General features: G+C 47.0%; 1 protein-coding gene across 6 annotated transcripts in view; it reads left to right on the top strand.

Moving 5' to 3' along the window:
• The first annotated feature begins 156 nt into the window (after window positions 1-156).
• Window positions 157-12,282, top strand: part of ZNF75D (zinc finger protein 75D) — a 66,174-nt gene continuing 54,048 nt past the window's right edge. For 2 of the 6 annotated variants that reach the window (XM_063702867.1, XM_019019798.3), the window contains exon 1: window positions 157-1,016. Coding sequence is in view for 1 of the 6 variants with exons in the window: in XM_055376047.2 (XP_055232022.1) it covers window positions 2,473-2,525 (53 nt within the window). In the remaining 5 variants the exon portion in view is untranslated. Of the gene's footprint in view, window positions 1,017-2,338; window positions 2,526-12,282 lie in introns of those variants that run through there. The other 4 variants (XM_055376047.2, XM_055376044.1, XM_063702868.1 and 1 more) reach the window with 4 other exon arrangements.

Below are 12,282 nucleotides of genomic sequence, written 5' to 3'. Positions count from 1 at the left end.
TTCGATCTAGCGACCCCGCCCATTACCCTCTGCCTTCAACAGCCACGGAGGTCACTGGGGTTAAGGTTTGCCTGCTGGCCCCGCCTCTTGTCTTTCAATTGGTCCCTCGCTGGTCCCGTCCTGGAGCCAAATTTTCTTTTCTGATTGGTCAGCTGCGAGTTGTGGCTAGACCTGATCCAATGGCCGCTTGATACAATGGTGTCGTTCGGGAAACGCAGCCCTAACGTTGGTCCTAAGCTGACAAATTGGTCTGTGGACGCCAAACTTCCGTGCTAGGACTTTCTGCGTGTGGACCGGGGGCCTAGTCCTGCGTGGGTCCAACACAGACAGGAGAAAGCTGCCTGCTTTTGTGCCTCCCGGAGGTCCTGGTAGAAGCGAAACGGGGACAGGAGCTGCAGCGTCCCAAGCCCAGTGAGGCGAAGCTACTGGAGACAGCTCCGCCGGGTCCAAAGTTGGGCTCACCGGCTGGAACTTGAAACCCGAGCACGCCGGACTCCTGCTGAAGCCATCATCTCTCTCTCCTGGCCCCGGGCGCCTTGGCCGGCGGGCACAACTGGTTTCGGGGCCAAGGTGGTCTGGAAGCCTGACGGTGGCGTCTGGCCTGGGCTCCCGCGAGCGGAAAGGGTTCCCCTCCTGTGAGAGGGAAACTATGGAAGTTCCTACGCCCGGAGCCAGAACTCCTGCTGCTCCCGCCCGACCCAAGGTCTAGCTTGGCGGCCTCCCACCTGTGCTTCTGAGGGTTCTGCTTCCAAGAGGCTGCTGGTGCCCGGGACACCAGCAGTTTCGCCATGGGTGTTTCGCCATGGGAGTTTCGCCATGGGTGACTTTGGCCTGAGATGCGCTCCATGGAGCAGATTCTGGAGTTGCTGGTGCTGGAGGAGTTCCTGACTATCCTGTCCCAGGACATCCACAGCAGGGTGCAGAAGCTGCAACAGGCGAGCTGTGAAGAAGCTGTAACTCTTTTAAAGTATATGTATGACTTTTAAAAGAGAGAGCTTGTGAAACTGAGGGAATAGGTGAGTGAGAGAGAGGTTTTATCTGCCATCTTCCTCAAGGAGGCCCAGCCTCCCCTTTATTCACAGGGTTCTGGGTCTGGTGGGTCCAGAGGACTGAGACATCTCGCTGTCTTAATTCCCCATTCAGATTTTCTTGATTGCCCTGAGTAGACCTTACACGGGCCAGTGATTTGTTGTTGTTGTTGTTGTTGTTTTGTTGTTGTTGTTGTTGTCTTCTCTAGAACCTTCATCCTCCAGATTTCCCCCCAGTGCAGTGAAGAGTGTGCTATTGCTTTTGGTTTCCACGGGGAGGCAGTGTCGCTGTCATAGTGTCAGCTCTGGAGGTAGATCAAAGGGGGCTTTCAACTCCTGGCTCTGCTCCCTACTAGCTGTGCGACTTTGGGCAAGTGACTTTTGCTTGGCTGGGCTTCACTTTCTGCACTGGTCAAATGCAGAAAGGGTAATAGACCCTTCTGGGGTTGTTTGGAGGATTAAAGGGAGAGCAGTATGTCCGTAGCAATCGCACTGCTGGCACACAGCTAGTGCTTGAAACTGTGAGCTGCTGTTAGGTTAGGGGCAGCAGTCTGGTCTCCTCTGCAGAGATGGGTCTCAGTTAATTGTGAACTTAAACAGTTTGGCACTGAGGCTTTGGGGTCATTGCCCCAGGGCCACCCAAGTAAGCTTGTCTAATTGAGAGGAACAGGAGCATCTGGAGAATGTGGGGGAGGAACCGAAGACCTATGGGGGACATGTGTGTACTGAAATGGGCTTTCTCCCCACACCCTCCACACAAGCACATACACACATTCACTCTGGGTCATGGCATCATAAAAACCTTGAGTTTAAACCATCCCTTTCTCTTGTTGGGTCCAAATGGACGACTCTGGTTTTCTTTTGAAGGTTTACCCACAGATTCCTGTCATAATTTTTCTTTTCTATCGAGCCCTGTCATGATGATAAGTGATAGCAGGTTGGTTCCTAGATCATACACCATGGACCCAGCACAGAAGTGTTTTCAGAAGAGCCTTTTCCTTACAAAACAGCATGAAAGTCATTGAGCCAATGGATACTGAGATTTCAAACTGGAGCCAATGGATACTTAGAGGAGCCCTGAAGTGTAGAGTAGTTGCTACTTCTTGTTCACTAGGTCTAATTAGCATGTCATCAGTGTAACAGACTAGTGTGTTGTCTTGTGAAAGAGAAAGGTGATAAGATCCCTGTGAACTAAACTATGATGTAGGGCTTGAAAATTGATATACAATACGCCTGAGGTAGGATGGCGAAGGTGTATTCCTGGTCTTACCAGCTGAAAGTAAATTGCTTCTGGTGGTCTTTACTAACAGTTATTGAGAAAAAAAGCATTTTCAAGGTCAAGAGGTACATACTAGGTTCCAGGGAATATGTTAATTTGCTCAAGAAATGAAACCACATCTGGAACAGCAGCTGCAATTGGAGTCATCACCTGGCTTAGTTTACAATGACCCACTACCATCTTCCAAGATCCATCTGCCTTCTGCATAGGCCAAACAGGTGAGTTAAATGGGGATGTCTGCATATTTGAAGTCACTGATGGTATTACTAATCTCTTGCAATCTCTCTAGGAGTATGGTATTGCTCTTGGTTTGCTATTTTCCTAGGTAAAGACAGTTCTAGTGGCTTCCACTTGCGTTTTCCTACCACATTAGTCCTCACTCCACAGATCAGGGAAATAGTATGAGGATTCTGTCAGTTGCTGAGTATTTTTCTTCCAATTATACATTCTGGAACTGGGGAAATAACCATAGGATAAGTTTAGAGACCCGGAGGACCCATTGTGAGACAAACCTGAAGTAAAACTCTATCAATCCCCTGACCGCCATAAACTGTTAACTCTGACTGGTGAACTGCAGTGACATTTTGAGGCTTTTGGAATCAGTGCTAGTTCAGAAGCAATATACAGTAATCGCTGAAAAGTTTGATTGTTTCATTTTCCCTACTGCACATTCACCCCTAAAGCCATAGATCTCTTTGGGGAAAGCTGCAGAAAATTAGCAGTATATATTTTTGGCAGTGGAGTGGAGTGGAGTCCTTCTTTATTCATAGGGTTCTGGGTCTGTAAATTGACTCAAATCTGGGAATTGATCGAAGGGCTAGGACTATTTTGGTGATTCAGGTTAGACTTCTGTGCACTCAATCTAGAACTCATCCACTTATATATATCAAGTAAGAATTTAGTAGACTGCCATCTGTTTCTCTTCAAGGGACACCATGACCAACTAATCAATGCCATATGTCCCTGTGAGTCAGACTATTCTTATTGCTGCATTGAATCTGCTGCCCATTACAGTAACTATGCACACTTTGTCTTTGTCAATTAAGTGCCCCCACTTGGCCCCTGCCACCCCACAATCCAGCTATCCTCATTGCATTTAATTATACCAGTTCAGTGGCAGTAGTTTCCACTAGAATTTCTGACCTATAAAGAAGAGCAATGTCCCTCTCCCTCTCCCTCTCCCTCTCCCTCTCCCTCTCCCTCTCCCTCTCCCTCTCCCCTTTCCACGGGCTCCCTCTCCCTCTCCCCTTTCCACGGTCTCCCTCTCATGCCGAGCCAAAGCTGGACTGTGCTGCTGCCATCTCGGCTCACTGCAACCTCCCTGCCTGATTCTCCTGCCTCAGCCTGCCGAGTGCCTGCTGGTCTCCAGCTCCTAACCGCGAGTGATCCGCCAGCCTCGGCCTCCGGAGGTGCCGGGATTGCAGACGGAGTCTCGTTAACTCAGTGCTCAATGGCGCCCAGGCTGGAGTGCAGTGGCGTGATCTCGGCTCGCTACAACCTCCACCTCCCAGCCGCCTGCCTTGGCCCCCCAAAGTGCGGAGATTGCAGCCTCTGCCTGGCTGCCACCCCGTCTGGGAAGTGAGGAGCGTCTCTGCCTGGCCGCCCATCGTCTGGGATGTGAGGAGCCCCTCTGCCTGGCTGCCCAGTCTGGAAAGTGAGGAGCGTCTCTGCCCGGCCGCCATCCCACCTGGGAAGTGAGGAGTGCCTCTTCCCGGCCGCCATCCCATCTAGGAAGTGAGGAGCGTCTCTGCCCGGCCGCCCATCGTCTGAGATGTGGGGAGCGCGTCTGCCCCGCCGCCCATCGTCTGAGATGTGGGGAGCGCCTCTGCCCAGCTGCGACCCCGTCTGGGAGGTGAAGAGCGTCTCTGCCCGGCCGCCCCGTCTGAGAAGTGAGGAGACCCTCCGCCTGGCAACCGCCCCGTCTGAGAAGTGAGGAGCCCCTCCGCCCAGCAGCCGCCCCGTCTGAGAAGTGAGGAGCCCCTCCGCCCGGCTGCCACCCCGTCTGGGAAGTGAGGAGCGTCTCCGCCTGGCAGCCACCCCGTCCAGGAGGGAGGTGGGGGGTCAGCCCCCCGCCCGGCCAGCCGCCCCATCCGGGAGGGAGGTGGGGGGTCAGCCCCCCGCCCGGCCAGCCGCCCTGTCCGGGAGGTGAGGGGCGCCTCTGCCCGGCCACCACCCCGTCTAGGAGGTGTACCCAACAGCTCATTGAGAATGGGCCATGATGACAATAGCGGTTTTGTGGAATAGAAAAGGGGGCAAGGTGGGGAAAAGACTGAGAAATCAGAAGGTTGCTGTGTCTGTGTAGAAAGAGGTAGACATGGGAGACTTTTCATTTTGTTCTGTACTAAGAAAAATTCTTCTGCCTTGGGATCCTGTTGATCTATGACCTTACCCCCAACCCTGTGCTCTCTGAAACATGTGCTGTGTCCACTCAGGGTTAAATGGATTAAGGGCGGTACAAGACGTGCTTTGTTAAACAGATGCTTGAAGGCAGCGTGCTGGTTAAGAGTCATCACCACTACCTAATCTCAAGTACCCAGGGACACAATCACTCTGCCTAGGAAAACCAGAGACCTTTGTTCACTTGTCTGTCTGCTGACCTTCCCTCCACTACTGTCCTATGACCCTGCCAAATCCCCCTCTGTGAGAAACACCCAAGAATGATCAATAAAAAAATAAAAAAAGTAAAAAAAAAAAAGAAGAGCAATTACAAAACTTTTTGGGGTTGCAGGGGCTCCTCTCACAAATCTGTTTCTCAGTCACGAGACGTATGTTTTTTGGACCCTCCAACATGGATGAGCAGATCAATCCACTTTAACATTTCATGGGCTGGGCACAGTGGCTCATGCCTGTACTCCTGGGCAGAACAAGTAGAATCCAGTGACACCCCTCCCCCATAAACACACACTCACAGAGGCCCGGGACACTGTGCCTGCTCTAAGATTTGGATTCCTAGCAGTATCAAGGTACTTGTTCTTCTGAATTCACTTATAATTTCTATTCTCTATTAGTCCCTTTAGACCCTTCCTCAAAGATTAAAATTTCAGGGGCACTGGCATCAACATTCTAGCTTATCAGCTGTCACAGGCTTCAAAAATTCAGGAAGGAGGGTCTTGTGCTCAGAGATTATCATTAAGCATTACTACTTATAATTTTGGGGATTTGGAATCGAGGAATATATCCAAAATGGGGAGATTGTCTAAAAAATTAAGATGCATTGATTTGATGAACTATTATGTAGAGATTAAAAATGATACCCATAAAATATGACCAAAAGCTAATCATTGGATTGTGGTGGAGGGTGTACAGGTGTTTACTGAACAGTTTTTCCAACTTTTCCATATGTAGGAAAATCCTTATAGAAAAAAGCTTGGGAAAGTCTAGAAAACATAAAACAAGACCTAAGTATGACGTAATTTCTACATTGGAGCACACATGAAAAGAAAGAATAACACTTCAGTTTGTTTTCATGTATGAAGTGCATAAAGTGAATCACAACTGTAAAAGCATTTGCACTAATTCTGAATTTGTCTCTCTTCATTGGGACCATCTCCACATTCTTCCTATCACTGTTTAAGTACTGTGGTGCCCAAAGTTGTGCACAGCTCTTTCAGTGACTGCTGTGTATGGAGAGAAGTTCAGAGCACAATTTCTTAGAGCTAGACTTGTGTTTAAGTATACATTTGCTGAACCTCAAATCTTTCGGAGAGATATAGGTGCTGATATCTGACCCCTAGGAGGGAGTAGGGCTCTTCTAGAGCTGGGCAAGGCGGAGCGAGGGAGGGGGCTGGGCACGGGGTAAATATGTACTGTCAGGCAGGCTGTACACTGCACAACTCCAGGATATATTGCATGTGAATGGATCTACTTTAATTGCAGAGTGCACAATATGTGTAAATGTATGCAGTGACCCTGGAGGGAGGCTTGGGAAAGAAGTAGGGAGTATTGAGACAGGAACCATGAAAGGTTGGGAATTCCGGAGCATAATGGCATGTTGCCCCACATCCTACTGGTAGCTCTGGGAGTGAGACCTGCCCTCAGTGCCCCACACCAACAAGAGGCAGCAACAGGAGTTCAGAAATGACAGCCTGGTATTTAGGAAAGAGAGGTCCTGCCACAGTGCTGTCAGATTCCCTATGGGTCATTTGTAGCATGAATGAGTTCCAGCTGCAGGCCCAGAAAGAATCCACAGAGGCACTGAGAAGACTGGTCAGCAAGACAAGGACCAGGACTTGAAAGAGAATGGTTCAGAGTATGTAGCTGTCCTGACTAGAGGCCATGATGGAAACCATCAATACCAGCATCTGTGTGCCAAAGGCCAGGAAGAGTCAGTCTTATCTGTTGAAGATAGAGAGGAAAATGGCAAACACTCAAAGACCAAGGGAGATGAGGGAGCAAAAGGGACAGGCCCATCCTCCTTGCTGCAGCCATCTGTAGCCAGATAATTTCTTGGGGAGGAAGACGAGGGGAAGAAGAGTGAGAGTCAGAAGAGGAGTTGAAGGAGAAGGAAGTGAGGATTGGGTAGGGAGAGGGAGAGAAGGGAGAGGAGGACAAGAAGGAGAAAAGCAAGGAGGAGAAGTAGAGGAGGAAGAATAGCAGGAGGGAGGTGAAGGGGGCATGAGGAGGGGATGAAGAAAGAGGAAAAGGGGGAAGGATTAGGAGGGAGAGTAGGGAAGGGCACATGAGAGGGACAGGGCAGCCTTCATAAGGATATTGGACTTTAAATCTACACAACTGAAATGAAGAACAAAATAAGCAATTAATTGCCTAAAAGTGATTATATTTTAAACCAGAAGGAATTGAGTCACCTTAAAGTGGCAAGGTTTGGTAGTTTCTTCTATCAGTAGAAATAAGAGTTTATGAGCATGTTGAGATGAGTTATAAAGAGAGTCACATTTCTGATCAGCTCAGTTGTTACTTCAAATTACAGATCTACTAGAAAGTGTCAACATCTGCAGAGTTTCCAAGTATTGCCAAAATGCTTACATGTACATTAGGAAATTTCTCTAGCTGAACTTCATGAAACAGCAGTTTTACAATACCTTATCAGCTATTATATGGATGAAAGTTCTCCATGCTAAAACAAAATTAAGAAAACCTGAGTTAAAGAAAAGAAATATGTACTTGTAATCGCATGCTTTCTTGGAATCTTTGGTACTGATGGGTACCATCTGCTTCCATCCTCTGACACCCCCTCAGGTATACAGTGCCCTCAGGCTGCCCCAGCTGTCTAGAGTCCTCTCTACCCCAGATTGCGGTGACAATTCTGAGTCTACCTGTCTTGTGCAGAAGCCAGGAGACAGAAGACAGTGCAGAACAGGAAGGGGAAGGAATGTTCTCTGAGAGAGGAACAGGTCTGTTGAGTGCACCTTTCCACAGATGCACCCAACCCCCAACTGGAATAACTGTTGCTTCCTCCTCTGCTCATTGTGTCTCTGATCCCTCCCCATCCTGCGAGCTCTGTCTCCTGCTGCATCAGTGACCTTCCTCCTCCTTGCATCTCATCCCTCTCTCACATGACAGTAGATCCTTCACCTCTCAGGGCTTCTCAACCCCCAAAATCCTCAAATTGCATCATCTTTCCTCTCTGCTTACCTCACACACCAAATTGACATGAGACGCACCCTGTCCTTGCTCCCTCTCCTTCTTGACCCTTCCCTGCCTCCTTTGCCCTGAGTCTAGAGCTGACGCCCTCATCCTACTGGCCTGCTTTCCAATGACATAAGGGAACGTCTCGGTAGTGAATGCCACTTCCTCTTAGCAGTTTTCCTTCACATCTCACCTCTCAGAAGCATTTGATGACTGCTTGGAGAATTCTCCTTGCATTTAGGATTCCAATATTTACCTCTTCTGACACCATTTACCTAATGCACTCCTCCATTCCTGCCACCTACATGTGGGTGTCTTCAAGACTCTGTCCTGAGCAAAAAGAAGGTACAATTGAAAGTTTTCACGTGATTCCAGTTTTATAACAGGAAAAATGGGTAGGTATGTAGAGAACTGAGTAGAAGGAAATATATAAAAATGTTTACAAATATTTTAAAAAGTAAAAAATGAATAAAAGTAAAAATTTGAGTGGTTCTCTCTGGATAATTGACATTATGGCAGTATAGTTCACTCTTTATTCTCTGCTTTGTGCCATTATGAAATTATGAAACTAAAAGGCCTCTGCAGTAAGAAACCAGCTTTGTAATCAGAAAGAATGCACTTATTTTCAAATAAAATTAAAAACACAGGTTACAAAAACAAAGTAATAACAGTGTAATGACTGTAAGTTGAGAGAGAAAAAAATTATATACATTGTGTGTATGTGTGTGTATACAAAGTAAGGACAAGAAGAAAATAAAGCAAAATATGAAAAGCATTTTGTTTAGATAGCAAGAAAAAAGTTAATTTTCCTTATCTTCATTTTCAACATACCTTTAATGAATATCTGTTTACCTGCCCCCACACGCAGATAAGTTCCATGTCATTCTAGGTGCTGTGGGGTTAAGGGCCCTCAGGCTACAGATAACACACACCTAGTTCCAATCGTGCCTCTGCAACTTACTAGCTGTGTGTCCTTGGGAAAGAACTTCAACGACTTCTTTGCAGGTATCTGATTAGTGGAGGTCCCTAACAACTTAATGACATTGGCCAATGATTGAATGTAAAGCACAGAAATCACACTTGAAGAATAGTCTCACTGTCAAGGGATCCCTGAACAAAGGCTCCTGTGGTTTTACAAACCTGGGAATAAGGAGAGGGGAAGGTCTGGAGTGAAAAAGTTCTGAGTACTGAGCCAGCATGGAGAAAGGTGTCTTGAAGATTTCTTTTCCTCTCTCCATAAGGAAGTTCAGGCAGAGGCACCAGGGCTAAAGGCCCCAGATAAGTGGGCTAGGAGTAGGGCTAGGGCTAGGAATGCAGATATAGGTAAGAGGATGGCTGCCTGGGTAGGGGACTGAGCCCTTGACTGCAGCTCCCTTTGGACAGTGCAGTGCATTGGCTGTGGAACACCTCTGATGTGAGGAGGGCAGCCTTTCACCCAGATCATGAGGGCTGCCTAAAAAGTCACTCATACGTTTTTGGCCAGGAGCCAGACTCCTCAGATATGGTTAGATATTTCATTCCATTTTCCTTCGAACATCTTCGTGCATATTATGTACCACAGTCTTTGTCTATTTGGGCTGCTATAACAAAATACCTTTGACTGGATAATTTATAAATAGCAGAAATTTATTGCTCACAGCTCTGGAGGTTGGGAGTCCAAAATCAAGGCACCAGCAGATTTGGTCTCTAGAGAGGCTTCATTCCCTGCTTCATAGATGGTGCCTTCTTGCTGCATCTTCACATGGCACAAATGGGTAGGGGACTCACTCAGGCCTCTTAAAAGGACACTAATCCCATTCCTGAGGGTACAGCCCTCATGAATTAATCTCTTCTCAGAGGCTCCACTTCTTAATACTATCACATTATTAGGTTCCAACATATGAATTATGTGGGGACAGGAATATTCAGACAGCAACCACAATAACAAAAAGGTTACTTTTTCTTAATGAAGAAAACATAAGAATAGTATTTAATGATGCGAGTTTAGGTGGGAAGCAAAAACAAAAAAAGAATAAGTTGGTGATTACCATAAAATTCAGGATAATGGTAACCTTTAAGAGGGAGAGAGAATATTGTGATTAAGAGGGGCCAGGTGTGAGATTTCAAAGTTGCTGGCAAGTTGTATTTATTTATCTGGATGGCAGTTCCAGGTTTTACTTGCGGTAGATCATTGAGCTGTGTATATCTGTGAAGTACTGGTTTATCCATACACACAGACATGCGTATAGCACAATTATATATGAGTATATGTATGTGGGTGCTCAGGACTTGGAGGTGAAGTCTTTATATACCATGCCAGGGCAGGTAAAGCACAAGCTCAGCTTTTGATCTGTTTTCTTCTCCCAACACTCAGAACACAACTCACATCCTGCCAAGGAGAGTAAACGGCTTCATCATTTCCTTGGAATTACCTTGAAGGTTGATCCTAAGTCACCATAGCTGTGAGGTAGGGAGAGTGTCCTGGAGACTAAATTGGCTAGAGGGGCAGAAGGGGAGTGAGAAGGCAACTTCAGGGAGGCATTAGGTAAGTCCTGGTGGTCGAGCTAGAGCAAGCCAGGAGAGCAGTGCCTCCCAGAGAAGGGGCATTCAGGAGCTGCTCCCCGTGATGCACTGGAATAGGGAAAGGGGATAGTCAGTACTCTCCATCGAACTTAGAAGAAGATCCCAAACCTTCTCAGATATAACAAGGTCCTAGGAGAAGTTGGCCCTGCTTACTTCTCCCAGTCTACCTCCTCTCAAACTTCAACCTCTCATCACTGCCCCAGCCATTCTGCCCTCCTGTTCTTTAATCCCCATGAGGTCCTTTACTCACACACATTCTTTTCTCAGACTGGGAAGTAAAAAGAAGTAGGTCCTTGCAGCAGTTGGGACTAGAGGGTTTGTAGAGTTGCTTGGGGTCAAAACAGAGGTTAGGGGTGAAGAGGATTTGGAAGGTGCTGCCACTGCTAAGAGGCCCAGGAGTAGCAGCATACAGGGAAGGTAAAGAGGTAAAGATTCTGGACCTCCAATCTTCTCTGGGCCATGTGCTCCCTCATAACTGTGGTCCTGGGGGTAAATGTGAGGTTAAAAAGAAAGTATTTCAGGCACTGGATTCCCTGGCACTAAGAAGAAATAGTATTAGCATGCACATGTATAAATATACATGACACACTGGGCGATGATCAGAGACCCTGCACTGGAATCATGCAGCTGTGTGTTATGATCATCGCCTAGAGCACAGGCCCCTCCATACACAGTAGGGAACCCCTTCATCTTTTTTCCTTCAAGCTGGCACTAGCTTGAAGTGGAGTGAGAGAGAGTAGGGCAGCCCATAGAAAAGATGGAGGGAGAGGGGGTCCACCCCTTCCTGGTTTCATTCCTACTTCTTGTTCCTGTTCCTTTTCCTACCCCTAGAAGGCCGAGCAGTGGTGGGCATTGTGCTGCTTTCTTTGAGAGCCTTTGGGAATGATCAAGGATCTCCCTGCATATTTGGCATTGGTTCTTCAGGCACAGGACAACAGATGTTGGTCAAGCTCCACAGGAAGTGAACTTATCAGACTAGGACTGTAAGCCCCTAGACAAACCAAAGGAAACCAGAGGCCTGGAGGCATCCTAAGGCTGATGAGTGTGGACATGACTGGTCCTATGGAGCAGGCCCAGGGAAGGGTCACTCTCTACCCCAACCTGGCCTGGGGGAATGGCATCATAGATTGCTTGGGGTAGAAAGTGACCCCTCCCACTATTATACCAAAAAATCATTTACAGATTTTCTCTTTTCCTTTCCGCCAAAATAGCAATTGGGTGGTTTTCAGGTTAAAGTCTTCAAGACAATATGCCTCTCCCATGGAACATATCCATGGTTCCATTAAATTGGAAACTGACAATGACCAATTGTTTCCTGTCCATTCTAAGCTGCTCAGGTTGCAGAACTGATAGCTGAGAAGGGGTGTTGAATAAGTAAGTAAACTGGATTATTAAGGGGGAATTTTAGTTTGCTGCTTCATAGAGATGAAAAGATGATTATTTCTGGAACTGAGGGGATTCACTGGGGTACCTCCTAGTACTCCTGTGTCCAGTTCTGATGTTCGTTGTAAAAGTGCTGCAATTCCATAATTATATCACCTCTAAAGACTGAGATTTTTTAGACTGATTTTTTTTGGGGGGAATTAAAACTTTGGTTGCCCCACCAGGTAAAGATCTACCAATATTTTAAGATTTTGGCAGAATTTGTTTTGCGGGAAGGTAGGTGGGATGATCTATTCTTTGTCCATCCCATGATATTGTGTAGGAAAATGTCTCATCAGCCTTAAGGTTACAATTTACAATTTAGATTTCAAGTGGGATTATGATAAAAAGTGACCTCACCCTATGATAATATAAGGGCTAATGGGACTTTGTGTGGTACCCTGT

The sequence above is a fragment of the Gorilla gorilla genome, chromosome X, assembly GCF_029281585.2.
Source record: "Gorilla gorilla gorilla isolate KB3781 chromosome X, NHGRI_mGorGor1-v2.1_pri, whole genome shotgun sequence".
NCBI classification, from domain to species: domain Eukaryota; kingdom Metazoa; phylum Chordata; class Mammalia; order Primates; family Hominidae; genus Gorilla; species Gorilla gorilla.
The sequence above is the reverse complement of the archived record's forward strand: the minus strand, read 5'-3'. Positions and strand labels throughout refer to the sequence as shown.